This window comes from Antedon mediterranea, chromosome 6 (genome assembly GCF_964355755.1).
Source record: "Antedon mediterranea chromosome 6, ecAntMedi1.1, whole genome shotgun sequence".
Classification (NCBI taxonomy): Eukaryota; Metazoa; Echinodermata; class Crinoidea; order Comatulida; family Antedonidae; genus Antedon; species Antedon mediterranea.
Window position 1 is genome coordinate 20376449 of NC_092675.1, and position 26846 is coordinate 20403294.

General features: G+C 36.1%; 1 protein-coding gene and 1 pseudogene across 1 annotated transcript; one reads left to right on the forward strand and one right to left on the reverse strand.

Moving 5' to 3' along the window:
• Positions 1-1422: 1422 nt before the first annotated feature.
• On the reverse strand, positions 1423-2214 carry LOC140052471 (uncharacterized). The gene has a single exon (XM_072098079.1). The coding sequence runs from the start codon at positions 2212-2214 to the stop codon at positions 1423-1425; it is 792 nt and encodes a 263-aa protein (XP_071954180.1).
• A 6371-nt stretch (positions 2215-8585) lies between these two features.
• On the forward strand, positions 8586-12314 carry LOC140052248 (uncharacterized; annotated as a pseudogene).
• The last annotated feature ends 14532 nt before the right edge of the window (positions 12315-26846 follow it).

Below are 26846 nucleotides of genomic sequence, written 5' to 3' on the forward strand. Positions count from 1 at the left end.
TTAGCACACCGCCTATTCCGTAATCTGAACTATCAGTGGTAACAATCACTGGTAATTTGGGATCAAACAAATTCAATGCAGTACTTTTAGCAATACTATTCTTTAATTTATCAAATGCGGCTTGTTGTTCAGTACCCCACACAAACGCATTTTCTTTCCTTAGCAAATACCTTAATGGTTCTGATGTAGTCGCATAATTTGGTACAAATTTTGCATAGTATCCAAACATTCCCAAAGCAGTTCTCAATTCAGAGATGTTGTTTGGAATTTTTGCCTCGATTATGGCTTTTACATGGTCATTATCAGGTTGAAGTCCTGAAGCCGAAATTGTATGACCTAAGTATGAAATTTATTTAACTCTAAATTTGCATTTATCAAGGTTTAGCGTTAACCCTGCCTTTTGTATTTTACTTAGAACATTTTCCATATTAATAGCATGTTTATGTTCATCTTTACCAAAGACAACAATATCGTCAAGATAGCAACGTACCCCCTTTTCATTCATTAGGATTGAACTCATTGTTTTCTGAAATGCAGATGGTGCGGAAGCAAGACCAAAACATACTCTCTTATAACGGTAAAGGCCTTGATGCGTAATAAAAGCAGTTAAATCCCTACTTTCTTTATGTAATGTCAATTGATGGTACGCAGATCTAAGATCTAACGTAGAAAATACAGTAGCACCATGCAATGAATTGAATAATTCTGAAATATCAGGTAAAGGAAATTGGTCTACTACAAGTTCTTTGTTAACTTCTCTTAAATCTATACAAATACGTACATCACCGGATTTTTTTACCTACTACGACAATAGGACTTACCCAAGGACTTGCATTAATTTTCTCTATAATTCCTTGGCTTTCTAACCTATCAAGTTCTTTAGCAACTTTGTCTCTTACCGTAAATGGTAAGCTTCGTAATTTCTGAATTTTCGGTGTACAGTGTTCGCGGACCATAACTTTATGTACGAAATCCTTCGCGAGCCCCACATTCCCATTGAACAATCTCGGATAGTTCTTTTTCAGTTCTTGCTTGTATTCAGCATCATCAATTGTAGTAGTATCTTTAGCAACTTGGACGTAAGCAATTTGTCCTTTCACAATGTTAATATTTAGGTTGCTAATCAAGTCCATCCCGAGAATAGGCGATCCTTTTTCTACAATGTAAATCTTCGCGTGCACTTTATTCTCTGGCTCACTGGCAAGTGTAACTGGTAAATTCACAAATCCATGCACATGTATCGGTTCCTTGGAGTAGGTCATCAGTTTGATTGACGCCTTTTGTAGAGCTTCGTTGACAAAATATCGATTATAGATTCTTTTGGGTAGAATTGTAACTGGTGAACCAGTATCTATGGTCATGTTCACTTTTGCTGAATGACCTATCAATACGTCAGTGCGTAATTTTCTGTTAACCATCACATTAAACAGACATGGTTTCATCAATATTTTCAATTTCAACACTTCTGCAAACACTAGCAAAATGTCCTATCTTACAGCATTTATTGCATTTAGCTTTCTTTGCCTTGCATTTGACATCATTTGCTTTGTGCGATTTCGAACCACAACAAAAACAGTACTCACTGGATTTGTATTTTGCTGGCTGTTGTTTAGGTTTGTAATTACTCTTTCGTATCTGCTCAACAGGTACTGATAGTTCAGCTTTACCTATTATTTGGCATTCTTTTGCAGCATGTTCGCATTGCCTTGCAATTTCTATGGCAGTATTTAATGTAAGTTCAGGTTCCAGAAGTAATCTTTCACGAATACGGGAAGAATTAGTTTTCTCAACTAACTGGTCTCTTATCATTTCATCAGCTATTACACCGAAATTACATGAAATTGATAATTGTCGAAGTTCTCTTACGTACTCATCTGATGTTTCATCCTGGAGTTGTCTACGTTGACGAAATTTGTATCTTTCCGCTACAACGTTTAATCTTGGGTTAAAATGTGCCCGCAATTTGGCAACAGTTGCATCATATGAATTAACATCATCATTTGGATCAATTTCTCTTTCTGGTAAAGAGCTGTAAATACGTTGACCCTCAGTACCAAGACAATGTAGTAATAGTGCTTTTCTTCTTTCAGCATTCCATCGGTCACTTCCAGACGCAAGAGTATAATTTGTAAAAAATTCAAACCATTGTTCAAACTTTAACGTTGATTTGCCTGGAGTAGGTAGAAACGGTACTGGTGGTGAAATTCCAGCCATTGTATCACTTAGAATTTAAAATCCCATCCTCGTCGCCAATTTGTTATATACCCCCAGTACCTTTGTACAGTAGTAATGTATTGTAATATAATGTAAAGTATTGTAAAGCTGACTCAAAGATAGATGTATTCACTTCGACTACTTTTTTACAACTCTTTTATTCACAATTCTACTTTCTATATGACTCATACAAATTGGTATAGTTACAGGTGGTATTTGTAAACCAACTGATAACATAGGAAGTGTATACTGATAAACAAATGTATCATCTTGCCTACTGGCACCATAGCTAGACATAACACGGATCTTCTTTGGACTCGATAGCTTTCTTTAGCGTATTTTTGACAGTTTGTACTTGACGTTCTATGAATCCATTTGATTGACTGTATCTTGGCGATGTGATGCACCAATTTTCTGCAAATCGCTCAAACTCCTCGGAGACAAATTGCGGACCGTTGTCACTAACGATTTCGTCTGGGGTACCGTGCTCAGCGAATATTTCTTTTAACACGTTGACGACTGTTTTAGATGTGGTCACACTGCGTAGATTCTTGACGATTGGGAATTTTGAGTAGTAGTCGCAGATGATGATATAGTTTGAGCCGTTTAGTGCGAACAGGTCTGCTCCTAGTCTTTGCCAAGGTCTAGTAGGTATTTCATGCTGGATTATTGGTTCCTTCTGTTTTCGTCGTGCGTGTTGCTGACAAATTTCGCAGTTCTCAACTTTTGTGCGTATTGCGTCGTTCATGTTCAGCCAAAATACCGCTGTGCGTGCTTGCAATTGGGTTTTTGTGGTGCCAAGATATGCTTCGTGTAGCTTGTCGAGGATGTCCTGTCTTAAGGACTCGGGGATCAGATAACAAGTGCCTTTGAGGATGATTCCATTTGCTACAGAGAGTTCATCGCGATATGACCAATATTTGCGGATATCTTTACAAACTTCCTTTCGCGTCTTTGGCCACCTTCAATTATAGTGTCGCGCAGCTTTACAAGTTCGTCATTATCGTCTGTTGCTTCGCGGATGGTGCACTCCTTCGCTGCGGAGAAATGTACGTTATCGACCCTTATGTCTAGCTTGATCTCGTCAGCGTCATCTTTGTTTGGCATTCTGGAGAGACCGTCTGCAAGTGGGATCTCTTTCCCTGGTCTGTATTTTATGTTGCAGTTACAGCGTTGGATGCGTAGAAGCATGCGCTGTAGCCTTGGCGGTGAAGCTTTCAGATTTTTCAAACTGATCATTTCCAGCGGCTTATGATCGGATTCAATGATGAATGGCTTTCCGAATACATATGTATGAAATCGCTCACATCCGAAGACGCATGCTAGCATCTCTCGTTCAATATTCGCGTAGCGTCGCTCAGTTGGCGTTAGGCATTTTGAGGCGACCGCGACTGGCTTGCCATCTTGTAGTAGGCAGGCGCCTAGACCGTATGAAGAGGCATCTACCTGAATAACGCTATCTTTGGTTTTGTCAAAATAGTGCAGTTCGTATGAGACTGTGATTGCGTCCTTTTTGCGTTGCATCGCTTGACTATGACTTTGTGTCCACTCGAATATCGCTTCCGATTTAAGTAGGTCTCTGAGTGGTTGGGTTAGGTCGGCTAACCTTGGGACGAATGATCCCATGTATGTAACGATGCCTAGTATAGAGCGGAGTTCAGATATGTTGGTTGGATCGGATAAGTTCGTAATCGCTACAAGTTTCTTGGGGTCTGGTCTGACACCAGTATCGCTGTAGATTTGGCCGAAGAAGCCGATTTGTTTCTGTTTTATCGCGCACTTTTCTGAGTTAAATGTGAGGCCTTCCTCTGCAGCGACTTTCATAAGATTGCGCAGGTTGGCGTCATGACTCGCCTCTGAGTCGCCGTGTACACCGATGTCATCTGCTATGCCAGCAGTACCTGGGCAGCGTTCAAGAATCTGGTCCATTTTTGCTTGGAACACGTCCTGGCTCATTTTCAGCCCGAATGGTAGTCGCTGGAAGCAAAATCTGCCAAAAGGCGAGTTAAATGTGGTAAGCAGTTGCGAATCTGGGTGCAGTTTGACTGCCCAATAACCATTTTTCGCGTCGAGCTTAGAAAAATGTTTGGAAACTGCGAATTTGTGCGAAGTTTCTTCTAGCGTTGGCGTATGGTGATGCGGACGTTGGATCGCTTTATTCAAGTCTTTGGGGTTGAGGCAAATACGAAGGTGACCGTTAGCTTTGCGTGTGTAGGTGATACTGTTGACCCACTCAGTCGGCTCAGTGACTTTGCGTATTACACCTTCCTTGAGCATTCTGTCGAGCTCTAGCTTTATTTTGTCGTGAATTTGGATTGGGCATTTTCTAGACGAATGGATTACTGGTCTGGTATTAGGATCGAGAACGATCTTGTATTCACCCTTAAAGTTGCCTATTCTATCAAACTGTTTTGGGTAGATTGCTTTCAGTTGGTCTACGGACTCTATGAATGAGTTGCTAACAGTGTCGCATTTAATTGATACTAGATCAAGCCCTCGCAGTGATGGTAGTCCCAATATAACCGGACCATCACATTCAGCAACGTAGAAGTCGGCTTTGTGTTGTACGTTGTTGTGAGTACAATCAATAGTCAGAATACCATGATGCCGGATTTCGCTACTGTTGTATGCAGTAAGCTTCGCGTTTGATTGCTTTAACATGGTGTGCATCCGACGCCTTGGATACATATTACGAAATGTTCTGACAGGAAGAACGTTACCCTGTGCGCCCGTATCTAGCTTAACTTTTAGGGTCGCTGGCGTACCATCGATAAGAGATATGTTGAGCGTAGCAAACGCTTCATCGGTGCTAAGCGAATTAATATGAATACTATCAAATTCTAGTACGCTATCTCCTTCTACGGATGTGGCCTGTAATTCTACGCTTTTGTTGTGCTTTTTCTTTTCACAAACTTTTTCCCAGTGGCCTTTCTTCTGGCAAAAGTTGCATATTGCGTTATACGTTACGCATTTGCCCTTCTGGTGCTTTTGGCCACAGTATCGGCATGGCTTGCCTGTGTGTTGGGGTTTTGGATTGGGTCTAGGTGGCGCCCTCTTATGTCGCTTCATGACGTGTACCTGTTTGTCAGGGTTTAACACTGACATGCTGGCCTTTGTTGCCTCATGTGTTCTGGCTGTGTCTATCGCTTTGTCTAGCGTTAAATCGCTGGAAGCTATAAGCTTCTTTTGGACCTCTGTGGAATTTGTCCCAGTGATTAATTGCTCAATGATTCGTTCATCGAGAGATTATTACTTACGTTTTGCACTTCTGTGCTTGCAAACGTAGCCTGGCGACGTAATCGTCCACCTTTTCACCTGCTGCTTGTTTGAGCCTACCAAACTCGAATCTCGACAATCTGAAATTTGTCTTGGGTGTGAAATGTTTCTCCAACCTTTCGAGTATTGACTTAGGCGTCTGGTCATCCTGGTCCATTCCCCATGAATTAAAAAGTCCTTCTTGACCTAGCCAAATCAAAATGTAAGTCACCTGTGACGGATCGTCCTTGCATACCTTGGCGAGAGGACCCTTGAACAGCAGCTCGCAATATTGCTTAAAATTTGCGATTTCTGCAGACATATTGCTAGCCTGGTAATTGATGCTTGGCTTGGTGATCGAATCCATTTGGCTGCCACCATGTTATGTTATGACTTATGGGAATAATGACTTTAATAACGCAATAGACGACAGTGTAAACTTTTATAACTTTTAATGCAGAAACTCCAGAATCAAGATGGCTGTCAAATCCATGTGCATGAATTGTGCGGTGTGGGGGCGCTGTACACATTACAGTTGTGTTCAGGCTTACAATATCATTACATGGCCAATCAGATTATAAGGGACATAAATTATTTTGGACTAGTAGGTTAGGACTAGTAGTTGAACCTGAATGAATGGCATACTGTAACAGTGTTTTGTTTCCCTATTTTAGTAGGGAGTACCAGTACCTGATTAACAGTCGATGTATATTATACAGGGTTGCAGTGTTGCGTATGTCTTTATACTTTCCGTTAATAATAATTAAACAATTATTTAATCAAACTTCATAATCTAGTAATATAATAAAGCTCAATATAAAGTAACAAATGTCAAGAATAAGTAAACGACAGAAAATAAATATTCCTTTGCTTTATAATTAATCAGTTGCTTCTGAGTTATTATTTAGTATAAACTATATTCCTTTCACTAGTTCCTATGTGGACATATTGTGTTGGCATTAAAGACCCATTCCCTACAATTTGTGATGTCTTGTAAAAATAATGCATATACAGTATATTACTTTTAAAAACATTAAACCCGGTCATTCCTTGTCTTAAATGTACGTTTTATTTTATGGTAATTTTAACCATAGAGTTATTTTTACATTAAATGTAGTTTGTGACCTTAAATTGGATTTAAAAAACGTACTGTAGGAATGGGACTTTAAACCAAACTTGTGTCATGTCCAGATAAATTTCCATTTCACACCTGATTCATTAACCCGGAAAGTGTCAGACACTGGTTGCGTGTATTTACACTGCAAAATACCAACCCGTGTAAATGTTCTAGATTAATTGAAATATCGCCCTCTCATGGATGAAGAGACACCCTGTAATGGTCTGCTCATTATCACCTTACTTTTTTAATGGCAATACAAACAAATTGTGTCTACTCGTGAAAAATAATATTTCTGAAAAAAAATAACGAACAAATAACTATACATTTAATTATTTAATATGTGAAAAAAAAAAAAAAATCTGTCTTAATTGTATGTAAATTAAATACTATAGTGAGCAAGGATAGCAACCAACCGGAAAAATATGCGGGACTGTTTACACCGCGAATACGCAAGTACATAAGTTTGTTCCAGGTTGACTTGATGCGGAATACATTGCGCATCACTTAAGGGCCTTTCACACCTGTTCCGGCATGGTTCTGGTTCGGCGAATCGAACGGCAATGTTTCGTTTTCACTATGCTCCACATGGCTATGCGCCAATCGATATGCGCATGGCCGCGTAAAAATGAAACATTGGCTTTGCCAGCGCCAGACTGGAACCGTGCAGACGGGCCCTTTACCCGTGTGGTTCAGCGACCGGGTTGACTTTTTACGTTGTTTAAACCGGCCTGAATTTCTGCGTCCCAGGTACAATTCGGGTTACTTAATTCTGGATCAACTTGATTTGAGTTGTTATTTGTCCTAGACTCCTACTGTAAATTCAAACTATACTTTCAAATGATGTTTTTATTTACAATATAATTTTGTACACAATTTTAATTTCAGTGATTTTTTTTATGAATGGTGGGTAATTTCTTTTTTTTCAGTGACTTCTTGAAAGTGTACCAATACCCAGCGGTGGACAACCGGGGCAAGTCAGGCTTACAGTACTTATGCCATCTGTGAATAATGAATTTATACAAATGTGAACATTGTGGAGATAAACTTCAAACACACCAAGAGTTTAAATTTCTTCAATGTCAAGTGAACGTTGTCAGACTTTGTCTAGATTTAAATAGTGGATGGAGCAGACATTTGGGAGAGTACACAGAGGAGACGCCATATGAATGTGTACATTGTGGAAAGAAATTCAACCAGAATGACGATTTGAAAAAACATTTGAAAATGCACACAGAAAAGACACCATATGAATGTGAACACTGTAGGAAGAAATTCAACCAAAATGACGATCTGAAAAGACATATGAGAATACACACAGGAGAGAAACCATATGAATGTGAACATTGTGGGAAGAAATTCAACCAGAATGACGATCTGAAAAAACATATGAGAATACACACAGAAGAGACACCATATGAATGTGAACATTGTGGGAAGAAATTCAAAGAAAATGATGATCTGAAAAAACATTTGAGAATGCACACAGAAGAGACACCATATGAATGTGAACATTGTGGGAAGAAATTCAAAGACAATGATGATCTGAAAAAACATTTGAGAATGCACACAGGAGAGAAACCATATGAATGTGAACATTGTGGAAAGAAGTTTAACCAGAGTGACGATCTGAAAAAACATTTGAAAATGCACACAGAAGAGACACGATATGAATGTGAACATTGTGGGAAGAAATTCAACCGGAATGACAGTTTGAAAAAACATATGAGAATGCACACAGGAGAGAAACCATATGAATGTGAACATTGTGGGAAGAAATTCAACCGGAATGACAGTTTGAAAAAACATATGAGAATGCACACAGGAGAGAAACCATATGAATGTGAACATTGTGGGAAGAAATTCAACCAGAATGACGATCTGAAAAAACATTTAAAAATGCACAAAGAAGAGACACCATATGAATGTGAACATTGTGGGAAGAAATTTAACCGGAATGACGATTTGAAAAAACATATGAGAATGCACACAGAAGAGACACGATATGAATGTGAACATTGTGGGAAGAAATTCAACCGGAATGACGATTTGAAAAAACATATGAGAATGCACAGAGAAGAGACACCATATGAATGTGAACATTGTGGGAAGAAATTCAACCAGAATGACGATTTGAAAAAACATTTGAAAATGCACACAGAAGAGACACCTTATGAATGTGAACATTGTGGGAAGAAATTCAAAGACAATGATGATCTGAAAAAACATTTGAGAATGCACACAGGAGAGAAACCATATGAATGTGAACAATGTGGGAAGAAATTCAACCAGAATGACAGTTTGAAAAAACGTATGAGAATACACACAGGAGAGAAACCATATGAATGTGAACATTGTGGGAAGAAATTCAACCAGAATGACAGTTTGAAAAAACGTATGAGAATACACACAGGAGAGAAACCATATGAATGTGAACATTGTGGGAAGAAATTCAACCAGAATGACAGTTTGAAAAAACGTATGAGAATACACACAGGAGAGAAACCATATGAATGTGAACATTGTGGGAAGAAATTCAAAGACAATGATGATCTGAAAAAACATTTGAGAATGCACACAGGAGAGAAACCATATGAATGTGAACATTGTGGGAAAAAATTCAAACAGAATGACAGTTTGAAAAAACGTATGAGAATACACACAGGAGAGAAACCATATGAATGTGAACATTGTGGGAAGAAATTCAACCAGAATGACGATCTGAAAAAACATTTAAAAATGCACAAAGAAGAGACAACATATGAATGTGAACATTGTGGGACGAAATTCAACCGGAATGACGATTTGAAAAAACATATGAGAATGCACACAGAAGAGATACGATATGAATGTGAACATTGTGGGAAGAAATTCAACCGGAATGACGATTTGAAAAAACATTTGAAAATGCACACAGAAGAGACACGATATGAATGTGAACATTGTGGGACGAAATTCAACCAGAATGACGATTTGAAAAAACATTTGAGAATGCACACAGAAGAGACACCATATGAATGTGAACATTGTGGGAAGAGATTCAAAGACAATGATGATCGGAAAAAACATTTGAAAATGCACACAGAAGAGACACCATATGAATGTGAACATTGTGGGAAGAAATTTAAACATAAAGGGAATTTGAGAAGCCATTTGCGAATACACACAGGAGAGACACCATATGAATGTGAACATTGTGGGAAGAAATTCAAAGACAATGATGATCTGAAAAAACATTGGAGAATGCACACAGAAGAGACACCATATGAATGTGAACATTGTAAGAAGAAATTTAAACATAAAGGGAATTTGAGAAGCCATTTGCGAATACACACAGGAGAGACACCATATGAATGTGAACATTGTAAGAAGAAATTTAAACATAAAGGGAATTTGGGAAGCCATTTGCGAATACACACAGGAGAGACACCATATGAATGTGAACATTGTGGAAAGAAATTCAACCAGAATGGGATTTTGAGAAGACATATGAGAATACACACAGGAGAGAAACCATATGAATGTGAACATTGTGGGAAGAAATTCAACCGTATTGGGAGTTTAAAAATTCATTTCAGAATACACACAGGAGAGACACCATATGAATGTGAACATTGTAAGAAGAAATTTAAACATAAAGGGAATTTGAGAAGCCATTTGCGAATACACACAGGAGAGAAACCATATGAATGTGAACATTGTAAGAAGAAATTTAAACATAAAGGGAATTTGGGAAGCCATTTGCGAATTACACACAGGAGAGACACCATATGAATGTGAACATTGTGGAAAGAAATTCAACCAGAATGGGATTTTGAGAAGCCATTTGCGAATACACACAGCAGAGACACCATATAAATGTGATTGTGGAAAGAAATTTAAATATAAAGGGAATTTTAGAAGCCATTTGCGAATACACACAGAAGAGACACCATATGAATGTGAACAATGTGGGAAGAAATTTAAATATAAAAGTAATTTGAAAAGACATATGAGCATACACACAGGAGAGAAACCATATGAATGTGAACATTGTGGGAAGAAATTCCATCAGAATGACAATCTGAAAAACCATATGAGAATACACACAGGAGAGACACCATATGAGTGTAAACATTGTGGAAAGAAATTCAACCAGATTGGGAGTTTGAAAACTCATTTAAGAATACACACAGGAGAGACACCATATGAATGTGAACATTGTGGGAAGAAATTCAACCGTATTGGGAGTTTAAAAAGACATATGAGAATACACACAGGAGAGAAACCATATGAATGTGAACATTGTGGGAAGAAATTCAACCAGATTGGGAATTTGAGAAGACATTTGAGAATACACACAGGAGAGACACCATCTGAATGTTAACATTGTGGAAAGAAATTCAACCAGTTTAGGAGTTTGAAAATTCATTTTCGAATACAAACAGGAGAGACACCATATGAATGTGAACATTGTGGGATGAAATTCAACCAGAATGACGATCTGAAAAAAACATTTGAGAATACACAAAGAAGAGACACCATATGAATGTGAACATTGTGGGATGAAATTCAACCAGAATGACGATCTGAAAAAAACATTTGAGAATACACACAGGAGAGACACCATTTTAATGTGACCATAGTGGGAAAAAATTCAACCAGATTGGGAATTTGAAAATTCATTTGAGAATACACACAGGAGAGAAACCATATGAATGTGAACATTGTGGGAAGAAATTCAACCGGAATGACGATCTGAAAAGACATATGAGAATACACACAGGAGAGAAACCATATGAATGTGAACATTGTGGGAAGAAATTCAACCGGAATGACGATCTGAAAAAACATATGAGAATACACACAGGAGAGAAACCATATGAATGTGAACATTGTGGGAAGAAATTCAACCAGATTGGGAATTTGAAAATTCATTTGAGAATACACACAGGAGAGAAACCATATGATTGTGAACATTGTGGGAAGAAATTCAACTAGATTGGGAATTTGAAAATTCATTTGAGAATACACACAGGAGAGAAACCATATGAATGTGAACATTGTGGGAAGAAATTCAACCAGAATGACGATCTGAAAAAACATATGAGAATACACACAGGAGAGAAACCATATGAATGTGAACATTGTGGGAAGAAATTCAACCAGAATGACGATCTGAAAAAACATATGAGAATACACACAGGAGAGAAACCATATGAATGTGAACATTGTGGGAAGAAATTCAACCGTATTGGGAGTTTAAAAATTCATTTCTGAATACACACAGGAGAGACACCATATGAATGTTAACATTGTGGGAAGAAAATCAACCATATTGGGAGTTTGAAAAGACATATGAGAATACACACAGGAGAGAAACCATATGAATGTGAACATTGTGGGAAGAAATTCAACCAGATTGGGAATTTGAAAATTCATTTGAGAAAACACACAGGAGAGATACCATATGAATGTGAACATTGTGGGACGAAATTCAACCGGAATGACGATTTGAAAAAACATTTGAGAATACACACAGGAGAGAAACCATATGAATGTGAACATTCTGGGAAGAAATTCAACCGGAATGACGATCTGAAAAGACATATGAGAATACACACAGGAGAGAAATCATATGAATGTGAACATTGTGGGAAGAAATTCAACCAGAATGACGATCTGAAAAAAACATATGAGAATACACACAGGAGAGAAACCATATGAATGTGAACATTGTGGGAAGAAATTCAACCGGAATGACGATTTGAAAAAACATTTGAGAATACACACAGAAAAGACACCATATGAATGTGAAAATTGTGGGAAGAAATTCAACCGGAATGACGATTTGAAAAAACATTTGAAAATGCACAAAGAAGAGACACCATATGAATGTGAACATTGTGGGACGAAATTCAACCAGAATGACAATTTGAAAAAACATTTGAGAATGCACACAGAAGAGACACCATATGAATGTGAACATTGTGGGACGAAATTCAACCAGAATGATGATTTAAAAAAACATTTGAGAATGCACACAGAAGAGACACCATATGAATGTGAACAGTGTGGGAAGAGATTCAAAGACAATGATGATCTGAAAAAACATTTGAAATTTCACACAGAAGAGACACCATATGAATGTGAACAAAGAAGAAATTTAAACATAAAGGGAATTTGAGAAGCCATTTGCGAATACACACAGGAGAGACACCATATGAATGTGAACATTGTAAGAAGAAATTTAAACATAAAGGGAATTTGGGAAGCCATTTGCGAATACACACAGGAGAGACACCATATGAATGTGAACATTGTGGAAAGAAATTCAACCAGAATGGGATTTTGAGAAGCCATTTGCAAATACACACAGTAGAGACACCATATAAATGTGATTGTGGAAAGAAATTTAAATATAAAGGGAATTTTAGAAGCCATTTGCGAATACACACAGAAGAGACACCATATGAATGTGAACATTGTGGGAAGAAATTTAAATATAAAAGTAATTTGAAAAGACATATGAGAATACACACAGGAGAGAAACCATATGAATGTGAACATTGTGGGAAGAAATTCCATCAGAATGACAATCTGAAAAACCATATGAGAATACACACAGGAGAGACACCATATGAATGTAAACATTGTGGAAAGAAATTCAACCAGATTGGGAGTTTGAAAACTCATTTGAGAATACACACAGGAAAGACACCATTTTAATGTGACCATTGTGGGAAGAAATTCAACCAGATTGGGAGTTTGAGAAGACATTTGAGAATACACACAGGAGAGACACCATATGAATGTGAACATTGTGGGATTAAATTCAACCAGAATGACGATATGATAAAAACATTTGAACGCACAGGAGAGACACTTGTATGAATGTGAACATTGTGAAAAGAAATTAAAAGACATTGATAATCTGAAAAAAACATTTGAGAATGCACACAGAAGAAGAGACATCATATGAATGTGAACATTGTGGGAAGAAATCTAACCAGAATGACAATTTCAAAAAACATTTGAAAATACACACAGGAGAGACACCATATAAATGTGAACATTGTGGGAAGAAATTTAACCAGAATGACGATTTGAAAAAAAGATTTGAAAAAACATCTGAGAGTACACACAGAAGAGACACCATATGAATGTAAACATTGTGAGAAGAAATTCAACCAGAATGACAATCTTAAAAAAGATTTGAAAATACACACAGGAGAAACACCATATGATTGTGGACATTGTTGAAAGAAATTCAACCACAATGACTATCTGAAAAAACATTTGAAAATACACACAGGAGAGAGACCATAATATGAATGTGAACATTGTGGAAAGAAATTCAAGCAGAAATGGTATTTGAGAAGACATTTGAGAATACACACAGGAGAGACACCATATGAATGTGAACATTGTGGGAAGAAATTCAAACAGAATGGGCACTTAAAAGCTCAAATGAGAGTGCACACAGGAAAAAAATCAAAAAATCATAATGGCAGGAGAAGACATTTGAGAGTGCACACAGGAGAGACATCTTAAACATTGTGGTATGGAATTGTTCATTGATAATTAAGTTTTGTGATCTTTTTTCTCTTTAATTGTTTTATATTTTCAATATCATTGAATATTATAGTATAGGCCTAACTAATATATCTTATCAGCTCTGTCTGCACTATCAAACTTTATGAGACTAAAACGTGTAGACATAACTTTTTTGTAATTGTTTTTTTTTCTTTTGATGTTTTATTTTCTGTTTAGAAATAAGTTTTTTGAGCTGTGATCGTTAAAATTTTATATTTGTTGCATATTTTATATATGTTTGTTGAATTCAACATAAAGATATTGTATGATGTGTTTATGAATAAATATACAGAACCTTGAATTATTATATTGTGGGTTTTTCTCGATATACCTTCATCCTTTAAATCTTTTAGAAAAAAAAGCACCATTCTGTTTTATTTTGTGAATATTCTGTGAGACTTGACTAAAAAAACCATGTTTTGTGGCATATGATGTCATCGTATGTACAGTAAGCTAATGTGAGCCTTTTCTCCATGATTACTTTAGTATGCGAACTCAACCAATCCAATTCTTGAAATTTAAGAAATTATTGTAAAAAATATAGTAACACTTTATAAAAACTTTTTTGAAATTATTTATTACAATAATGCATATGTATTTAAACAAATAGAGAGACTAGGCATCGGAATCTTTGCACATTTCTATTTCTGACATGATAACGTAAATATTCTTAAAATTGAGGGCGCCAAACATAAAAAATTTAGGAGATCGAAAGGAAGCGGGAAGTCCCAAAGAAAAACAAAATTATGGTGTGCTCCCTTCTAGCACGATATGGCTCTCTCACAGCCATGGGGGTACCACGACATCAAATGCTTTGATGTAAACGCCTTATGATGTGTGGGGGGTGGGGGGGGGGAGATGGAAGGGACGTTTAAAACTGTTAACCCTAAACACAGAAGCTCGCATAGCTTTAACTCTATTCCACTGACCGACACAGGATCAATTCGATCCCATGCACTCGTGTTATCAACATGACGCTCTGCCACCCTCTAGTTTATCGCAAGGCTAAAACTAGATTCGTTTTTTGTCAAAATTACGTCATGAAAATGCAAATTTATGACGTAATGATTAGTATGAAGCGCGTATAATACTATACTATTGTCACCCTTCATTACTCGTGCACATTGTTGCATAACGGATAGTGCTCTATTAACGATCGTTTGAATTCTCTCAATTCTAATAGCTGGGGTTCAACGATTCTCTACGGATTTAAAAAAAAAAGTAAATATAAATTGTTTTTCTCTGATTTTGAAGGAGAGATATTTAGAGAGTCAAGTTAATTTAGGATATATATATTTCCATATTTCTACCTGCAGGCTGGTATACATTAAACATAGAGAAAGTATTCAAATTGTCATTAGGGTAGCCACGCCTCCAGTATGGCATGGTCCCTCCTTCTGGTTATCTGAGGGCGAACGTCACTTCAGTGTTGGCAGCTGGCGATAATTTTAATACACTGTTTTGTACATCGACTATAAACAAATGATTATGAAACGGTAGACAATTCCGTTTAGACATTTATTAGCTGTAATTTTGGTCGAAATGAAAGAGAAACTTTCAAGAAACAACCAAGAAAACCTCACCTTTCACTGTGTTTAGTGTTTTCATTGCTTACGTTTCATCAGGGAGGTATAAAATGTTATACCTCCCTGGTTTCATCATCGATTGTTTCAGTCTGTTCATGGCCGTGAGTAGGCCTACCGTAATGTGAAACAAGCCGTAATTATTTGTTTTTAATGAGAGCAATGACGACTACATCCCGATCAAATAATTTATTTATAAAAATCGGCGGACCAGCCCGAAACGTTGCAGTGACTGCTGAAGGTCAGGGGATGTTAGACATCATTAATGTACAGCTCTCATTTTTCTAAAAAGAGACACCCCGGCAGACGGACCAAAAAATCTAAAACATTTGCGGCAAAATGACGTCAAAAGGCAGCCTATCAAGTGTCTTGTGTGTACTGTCAGAGCCGCTGCTATTAAAGTTCCACGTCATTCATTTTGCTGTCCTTTTCCTGAATGTATTCTTAAAGATGTATTGTCCCCCAAAAACATGATTAATTAAATCAGACTTTGAATACGTTATTTTGTAGTTTTAATAAAGTTAATCACTTCCGTAGAAAAAAAAACGAAAAAAAAAATGTTTTCACTTATAAAAATGACAAAATAAATGGTTAAATTCAACCAAAAATCCATTGGCTGGCAGCCAAATTAACATTTTTTAAGGTAAATACATTTTTTTCGATCTGATTTTTTGGTAAATGTGGATAACTATTTTGTGACATTAAAATGGAATATTCAACAAAAAATGTCAATAATTATTTTTTTGAGGGGGACAATACATATTTAATATGTGAAAAATGTTTCCAGATTATAATATTTTGGCAAAATTGCCACGACCGGTTCTAAAAAAGTGTTATCAAGTCAACTTTATTCCAGTTTCCGTACCGAACACTAGTGCTGCACACAAACAGTTTATTCCAAAAATAAAACTTTATTTTCAAATACATATATATAGATATATACAACGATATATTTAGTGTAGACAACACAATAAAACATTCTTAATATCAGGTAAAAAATAATACTGTTTCTTAATTGCTGTCCTAATGCAAATAAACACATAATAATAATTACATACACCCTGTATATTAGTACTTAAAATATCGATAGGCTTTTTCAGTTGTTGAGGCATACTGTACATTCTGGAAACTTAATTATAAAAATATTTTTTTAAACACATTTATTATAAATTTGTTCAATACACGCCCTTATATTGGAAGGTATGCTTGGTTGAATTAATCATTTTAAAAATAGGCCACGTACAAAATTATAACATTACATAAACTTATTACAAAAATACATTTATAGAAAATATTCAAAATAGCCTATAAGGAAGATTAGGAGCTTTTTTCCGTTAGGGTCCTTTCATGTGACTTATCAGGATTTAATCCAAATAATAACAATCTTTGTGAAATCGTTATTAAAGAGATGGATATATTGTTTACTGTAATATTTCTGAATACGCAAACATGAATAGTAGCAGCAAGTACTTGGGTAACATATGGTAAGAAATGATTGTTTTAAGAAAAAAAAAAGAGGGGGGAGTTAAAAAAGTATAAAGCACACATGCAGTGTGGGTTTTTTGTTCGAATTTAATCTAAAAAGCAAATAGTAATAAATAATGTAATTAAAACTACGTCACTTGTGTAGTGGCGTGGACGAATGTAAAAATAGGAAAGTTTGCACTTTGTTCGTTACACAAACTTATACATTTTGCGCATCCACCACCACGAGAGTAAAAAACGGAATTGCACTGGGAAGGGTTTTAATACTATACATCTAAATGAATTAATTATCTGCCATCTTTGATCCAATCTAAATTTTCCACTCTTAGCTATTCGTTTTACAAATAGTGTGATATAACGATATACTTTTATATTTAAGAAATTGACCTTTGTATCGGAATTCAAATAGGTTCACAAACTTGACCCAGAAAGTCCAAAGGAGAGTTTGTCCAGATGTTTTAATGACCATTTAGTTTATAATAGAATCCCTAAAGAAAACACTTAGCTTAATTTTGTGACTTTCCCATCGTTAAACCAGGAGTGATCGACACTATTTAAGTACAGATTTGACAGTGTCATCCATCACAGAAATACCTTATTATACCGTTAATCACTCCCACTTAAACACCCCTGGATCAACTTAGGACCAATCGGTACCCTCACAGATGATGTAATGACATTATGCAAATGAACTGAGCCAATATACTCCCAAGTTTCAGAAGGGCCCAGACACACCTTACAGCCACTTCTCCAGAAGCAGACGAACACACTTCACACCTCACTGACAGCATCATTGATCCTCCGCGTTCCTTATCTATACTTATAGTTGTATATTGTACTGAAGTATTATACTGAATAAACAATATATGTGTTACGACAGTCAAGCGAGTAAAGAGTCTTCATTAGTACCTCAACAACCCAAACATTATATTACAATAGTACATATTTTTTGCTATCACACGCGCCAATACCATCGGGGTATCATAAGGGAAGCTCAGTTTAACTACATTTGGGCGATCTAAATTACTGATCATTTTGGTTTTAGCAAGGTTAATAGGATATTTATGACGTAATGATCAATTACGTAATACACGTATAAATAGACTTTTATCAGCTTTTCAGTCATGTACTTGGTGGCGTAACGGGTAATGCTCAGTTTTGAGTGCTATCGGCTGGGGTTCGAACCTCGACGGATTTTTTTTTTTATGAATATTGCTTTTTTTTAAAAGAGATATAGTGACACTGTATTGTCGAATATGGATGGCACCATACCGGTAGGTATTCAAATATGCTTAATCGATGTAAAAATACTTTTAAAATAATAATCAATCATCTTTTTCTTATCTCGTAAAAACTTTTATTACAATTCCTTGGAAGTCATTCTAAGAAATAATACATCACATGAAACCTGTAATAATTGTATAATATAAAATATTACACATTTTCTGTATGTAGTAGGTAGTTTAAGCGTATACACACATTCTCACGATGCCATTGCGTACACATTGTGATGACAGCCTGGTTATGAAGACGTGTCACATGACAATCACAGTAAAATATTCACAAACCAATCCGATCGGCCTACACATTCAATGTCATTTCATTTCATTTCATTTATTTATTTCACTTTACAACTATATAAATATACAGTGGAGGAGCCTAAAAGAAAGCAAAGCTTGTGGTGAATAGGCTCCTCAAAACAAAACAAAAATAAAATAGAAATAATATATAACACAATTAGAAACTCCAAAAAACAACAATTTAACTAATATCTTTTCTCTAACACATAAGTTTAAAACTAAAAAACAAGTAAAAAATAGATTATATAAATTATTTTAAAAATATCCAAATATGTCATTAATAAAAGAATTTACAAAGAACCTTCAACCAATAATAGTTTAAATTGACGTTAAATAAAGCACCGTCCGTACGTATACACTTGTTGATGTGTATAAACGCACACCGTCACTGCGTACGTATTATTATACGCCTATGAATGACAGCCTCGTTATGAAGACGTGTCACATGACAAACGTCTTCAAATATTCACAAACATTCCACCAATCAACTATTAGTGACTTATTTCTATTTTATATCACTGTGCTCCACTGGTGCTAAATTTGGTCCACTGAACCAGTTACCGTAGTACTATTTCTATTTCGGAAGTAAATAAAGGCATAAATGGCGCTCCGTAGAAGTAGAGAATGTTCGATCGTCGAAATGACACTCTGAATATACCTCCACATTTTGGGGATTTGGCATTATTTTTCCCAATCTGGCATTAATATTTGAGACAGGCTACAGTACAGCATACTTTAAATTATCAACGCTGAGAAGGAAGGATATTGACATTATCAATGACAGTTTTATTGTTATATCATATTTGTTTCTCAATCTTTAAATAAAATTACCAGGATTGGTGACATTTATAGAAACTTGCGTCGTCAACTCAGAGATAGTCATTCATTTTCCGTCCGGGGGTACGACGGTAAGTAAGGCTACAGTTACTTGTGACAGTGCATATCGGCCGCCAGTCATTTCGGCCGCCGGTTATGGAACGCCTAAAATCATGAAACGCCAAAAAGGACAAAATATGTATTGTTCATTTCGGCCGCCACAATCGTCAATATTGTTAATGTATGGCACGCCTCAATTATAAAAAATGGTGTATACACATGTGCCTATCGCCTGAATAGACGTACGTATTCAAACAGCAAGCAGCAATCAACAAAAACGATCATACTTTTTGATTTGTATAGAGTTGCGCTATTTTACTATCATTCGCCAGCTTCTTCTTGACTGAGCCCAACCCCAACCAATTAGGTATAATATTATATCAGGCATATAATGATTTACCTCTATTTATATGTATTGTAATTAATATATTATATAGGGAATATACGTCTGTCCTTTATTATGCAAACAATTACGTAAAAGAGAACAATTTATTTAAAAACAATAATTGTTACAATGTATAGCCCGTAAAGCCAGCGTATCCATTTTTATACTTATGCATACTGTGTGGCAGATTATATCATGTCGTTAACAACATAACCTACTATTCGATCACCTAATTTTATTTTTTTATTTTATTTACATCCGTTATGTAGGATAATATTAAGTGTATAATATTAATTGTTGAGACAAATCACGTGTATACTTTTATTTCTAATGTTATGTTTAAAATAGTTGTTAGTAAAAATGATCATTATATGCGGATGGTTAAAAGGCGAGTTACTGAAATAAACCCCCGAATAAGCCGTATTTGGGGAGATGCGCTTTCTATGATCGTGCAGCTGTTTCCTCTAACAATGCGTTATTTTGCTGACGGGGTTTCCCCTTTTTAAAAAGCACGCACTTGTTAGCGTGTCAAATCATGGACAAAACACGTACGATCGTAGTCCATGGCCAGGTAAAGATGACGTCTATTACTAATAACCATACTTTTAAAACGTCTATATGCCTCCTGCACGTGTTTTTGTGAAACGATGTATATAATTTACGTATACTGTACGTCGATACTATAGATTTTAATTTGAAAAATATCTTTTATTTCTTTATTTACAATAATCATTTAATGTAAATAATTAAGTAAATAGTCTCACATAACATCCATACGACGTTCGTAAATCTAAATGTTTAAATATCAGTACCTCTTTGAGAATCGTGTCCACCTTTATTATCCATACATTATTCTCACATCTATCATTGTACATCATAGACCTACTGTAGGGCTGGTAGATTGATTTATAACGGAATATTATCTATATATTTTATTATTATCCTAAACCATGCTCACGTCAGAGTGGCGGATATTGGATGCAAAAATCATCATCATGCATCAAATTCCTTTATTGCATAAACCTCATTGAGCTGGTATCCACTTGCAGGTTATAGAACGAGTTTCGTAATTAACTGTGATTAAAAAATACGCAATAGGCGCGTCTACTTGTTTAACTATTAAATTATTATTTATTTTCAAAACCTTAAACAACGTCATGCTAAAAGAACACATTACAATTCATTAAAACCTGTAAGATAAAATGGAAACACAAATTATTTATAAATAATGAGATAAATATTTATATTTACTGTACTTAAAAAATAACGATCGAGGTTTAAAAAAATGTCAAACAGTATTATTAGAAATTCCAATATTCAAAATTAACTAAAAACATAATGAACGTTTTCATTAAAAATGTATCTAATGCGCCATATACAAATTAGCGCGACCAAAATAAAACGCGCCGATATCAAACGTAACTAATAGGATAAAAAGCGTATCTAGCGGCGCTCCATACCAAATACCGGATGTTTATTTTATCGCGACCGATTTCAAACGCGATCGATTTCATCTGACACCATTTACACACGTCTATTCAGACGATAGGCACATGTATACACCTTTTTTGACAATTAAGGCGTGCCATACGTTATTAACAATATTGACGATTCTGGCGGCCGAAATGAACAATACATATTTTGTCTTTTTTGGCGTTTCATGATTTTGGGCGTTCCATAACCGGCGGCCGAAATGATCAGACACCGTGGCATCATGATGGAGTAATCTTCACTCCATGCTTGTGGTGGTATACTCGCTGCCTCCTGCGAACAGGCGATGTGAAAATTGTACTCGCGTCCAATAACGACAATGGCCTTTATTTATTCGCGCGTTATTTATTACCGTTCTGCATTTTATGGCATTATCAATCAATCAACTTATCAACAGTGGCGTATCCAGGATTTTGAAGTTGGGGGGGGGGGGGGGGCCGGGAATTGCCAAAATTTGCCGACAAAATTGGTGTCATTATCTGTACATACACGACCTCTCTGATCAATATATGTTCTAGGATTACATAGTCATATTGTCTTATATGGGATAACGATGCAAAATTAAAACCAAACCAACATTATCTGTTAGTATGTTGTTTTCATATTACAATAAAGAAAGAATTAGGAAAATTTGATTTGTAGTTTTCGAAATATAGGGTCTAAAACATCGCCGAAAATGATCGTTTTTATTTTTAGCCACGAAAGAAGTAAAACAATTTGCGGCCTCAGTCGACAATTCTATTAACTACGCCATTTTTGGTTAAAATAATTACATATAATTACGTTTTTTATTAATTTATTTTATATATCACCATTGGAAATATCAATAAAACATGTTATTAAATGCTTAAGTTGTTTACTTAACGGAATTCCCCGCGGAATTCGGAAAAATTCATTGCTCTAACTTTGTGTAGTAACGATCAGAGAGATTCATGGTACACGCGCAAGAGAAAACATTCCGCTGCGGGTGATTCGCATCCACCAATCAAATCAGTTAGAATCCTAAATCATTCAACCGTGAGCAATGCCAATCGCGAGAAAGCTCAGCTTTGATTGGCTTACGATGACATCATATCACAAAATGGTGGTTTTGTAGTTGAGCCTCACGGAATATTCTGTTCCAAAAATGAAATACATGGATATTTTTTATGGTATATGTGCTTTTTCTTTAAAAATTTTGAATAATAAAGGCCTCATATCGAGGAAAAATACCGGGTTTTTGGCACTTATAATAAATATATCCTAGACAAAAAAAGCACATGGCACGTCGAACTATAATCTCTTAGCGTAGGAAGACATACAAATCCCAGGTCATGAGAGGCCTCAACTGCATGCAAAAACAAGGTTTTAGGGTAAGGTCAAAGACTTTTGAGTAAACAATCTACCTCGTACGGCCGTACGTACATGCTACACATTTTTTACGTGTTTCGTTAGATGTAATGAAAATAAAAAATAGTTGATCTGAAGGGATCAATTATGATATGATATGTAAATAAACAAACACTCAAAAGAATTATGTTTACAGTTCAATTATTGTCAGAATAAATAGTTTATTTTTTTCCTCGGCACCTTTGTTTGCCGACGGCCGCGATGATGTGCCGACGGAAACGAAATCAGGGGGAGCCCCCGGCCGCGATTTTTTTTTTCGTACATAAGTTGGGGACCCCCTCATGAAACGTCACAAAATAAACATGAATAATTCATCAGTTAAATTTTCTTGTTCCGTGTGCACCCAAGCGTATAGCAACAAGAAGTGATTACACAAGTGCGGTACGATTCTAGGCCATCTCCGCTGTTGAAGAATAGCGGCGTTTTGTGTGGATTGTCGAAATAATCGGCCTTTAGTTTATGGTGTTTTTAATATAATTTATTACTAATAAAGAATTACGTGTTAAAATTATAGTTTCTATTAATACTATTAGGCCTAATTATTAGTCTCTAAACCCATGTATATTCTAGTAGTAGCTGTGTGGATGTGTGTGACGTGTGTGTGTGTTAGGTATGACCAAAGATAGTTACACTATCTTTGGTAATAGTTACACTATCTTTGGTATGACACAATCCGAGTAATAAGTCAGCAAAATTAAACAATAAACATTACACAAAAATACATTTTTTATTCTCGTGGGTCAAATCTTCCCATCTCATGTGTTCATATACGCGCATTTTTAAAGTTCCTTTACTTTGAGTACATTGCATATTGTTTGATAATTGATAGCAGAATTAAAAAAATACAGTACACAAATTATACACATTCTTTATTCTTGTGGGTCTAAGCTTTCTTTGGGCAAGAACGCTTGGGTGCACACGGAACAACAACTGCGATACGATTCTTTCTACAATATAGGATTCTAGGTCAATTCACGTGATTGCCTTCGCGCACTCTTCTTCACACACACGTCCACCATGCAAAATGTGTCGAGGCTAATCGACAGACACACCCACACAGCTACTACTAGAATATACAGGGGTTTAGAGACTAGTAATTAGGCCTAATAGTATCAATAGAAACTATAATTTTAACACGTAATTCTTTAGTAATAAACTATATTAAAAACACCATAAACTAAAGGCTAATTATTTCGACAATCCACACAAAACTCCGCTATTCTATTATGAAATCGCACGCGGCAACCACAGCCGCGCGGAGATAGGCCTAGAATCGTACCGCACTTGTTTAATCACTTCTTGTTGCTATACGCTTGGGTGCACACGGCAGGGCTCGATATTTCACTAAGTCCGGCGTACAATGTCTAGTTAAAACTGCTCTGGGTTAGTCAATCTTCCACCCAACAAGCCCGGGTGTCTAGTGTGTAAATAATTAGGCTAGTTTTAGAGAATATTTAGGCCTAGACTTTTAAAATGCATTATTAAAATACTCTAGCCACTGGCCTAATTGTTTGTAGTCCATCATTTTTATAGAGCGCCTTCGCAATCACGTTCCTCGTTAAAGTTAACGAAGGAGAGCAACTAATCACGCTCCTTAAATCAGCGTGTCAAGTCACCAATAAGGGGATTCCCCTGTCTGCTTTCAAGTGCCAATTTACTTCCATTACACCTCACAGTGTATCCAGTGCGGTGTCAGATAAATGCCTCAACTAGTCTTTTAAGCCAGAACAAGTACCAACCAAATGGTTGCTTTTATTGAACAAATCAATTTTAATGTATAAAATATAGTTAATAAAAAAAAAATTAATAGAAGTAGGCCTATTTTTATTAATTAGAGGAAGATTCTTCACTTCTGTCTTTGGAATTTTAATTAATTTTTTTCTCCGAAAAAAATCAACCAATTTGGTTACCCAAATTTAGTGACAAAACATGTGCTCTAGTCTCACCATCCCAGCAGCTGGTCTAGCTCTTCTAGCAAGCATCGCGTGTGTGACCGCCGTATGTAAACACAGCCAAATACCCTTTCCTTAATTACATTTTTAAGATGTAATATTCAAATGATACTTAGTAACTTGTCATTAATATTTTTTTTGTATTACTTTGTGAAATACAGGTACTTAATTTTTGTTTTTAATTTCTAGGCCTAGTTCTACGCCTAGCCCTATATTATTTATTATAGGCCTAGGCCTAGTAGATTTCTGAAAAAAAAAACAGCCTAGAAAACGAATCAAGAAGCATTTTTGGGTAGAAGCTGGGATCCACTTGATTTAGGATATTTCGACCTTGCTGATTACGAATATGGCGGATCCCAAGCGAAATTCGGCCATCTAAGCCTTTAATTTGCATAATTAAAAATGGCGGCCATTTTTTATAATTACCCTATATCTCGAGAACCACTTGTCACAGATAATTAATTTTGGTGTCAAAATGTTTTAAATATATGTTTTTATATTCACTTTAATGACACATTTTCTCAAAAAATGGATGCAAGTCTTATTTCTGGCATTTTGACCTTTGACCTTGATTTATCGTATCTCAGTAACCAATAATCGGAGAGACACGAAATAGGGCTCAAATTGTTCAGAAACTATACATTCATATTTATTATAATGAAATGTTTTTACAAAAAATGGCCGATTCTACAACTATTGACCTTTGAACTATTAGTCAAATATAATAATATAATAATAATATAACTTTGAAAATTGTGGTCTTATGAATTTTTTTTCGTTTTAAATTGTTTAAAACATGTGTGTTTCTATCCAGTCTAATGGCACATTTTGTACAAGAATAGCCGATAGTATGGTTATTGACCTTTAAACTACAGCATAGGCCTACTGTATAAACTAACTAGAACTTACAGTAGTTTAGTTAGTTTTGATTCAGGTGTGCGGTATATACCCAGTAAGATTTAGTCAATAAGCGGACTAGTGAAACATCCAGTGGGCTAGTGAAACTCACATTGAACAAGCCCAGTGGTCTAGCTAGTAAAATTTCAAAAATCGAGCCCTGACACGGAACAAGAAAATTTAACTGATGAATTATTCATGTTTATTTTGTGACGTTTCATGATGGGGTCCCCAACTTATGTACGAGAAAAAAAATCGCCCCCCCGGCTTCCCCCCCACCTACCCCTACTGGATACGCCACTGCTTATCAATCAATATTGAAACACTAGTTATAGTTTATTAATTTACAAAAACGAAAAGCAAAAGTGAACTTTTATTTATCTTTATATCCCCTGAATAATTATGCATATAAGAGCCCATGTTTGCGAGGAAAAAAAAGTATAAAATACACCACTAAACAATGTGTCCACATATACTTCGATATTAAGAATCATATAATCAATCAAGCCATCAAAATATAACCAAGCCTCACCAGTAAAAATTGAAAATTATACAAAATGGGATATTATGGATATATATATATATCGTATCCGGATATTCACCCCCTGGACATTCACCCCCTGGACATTTAACCCCCCGGAAAACTACCCCCGGACAACCACCACCTGGACAACTACCCCCTTAGGACAACTACCCCCTTAGGACAACAACCCCCTTAGGACAACTACCCCCTGGACAACTATTCCCCGGACAATTACCCACTAGGAACAATTACCCCTTAGGAACAATTACCTCCAGGACAATCACCCCCACCGGGTAATTACCCCGCGGACCACTACCTCTGACACAATACTCCCCGTAGGACAACTACCTCCTGGACCTGGACAATACTCCGAGAGCAAATAATGTTTTAGCACAACTACCTCCGTAGGACAACAAACTCCTGGACAATTACCCCTAGGAACAATTACCCCTAGGAACAATTACCCCCTAGGAACAAATTACCCCCTGACAATTACCCCCGGACAATTATTCCCCCCCCCCCCT

Excerpts from the sequence above, each read along its gene's own strand:
- LOC140052471 (XM_072098079.1), bottom strand. The coding sequence starts at position 2,214 with ATGGCTGGAATTTCACCACCAGTACCGTTTCTACCTACTCCAGGCAAA.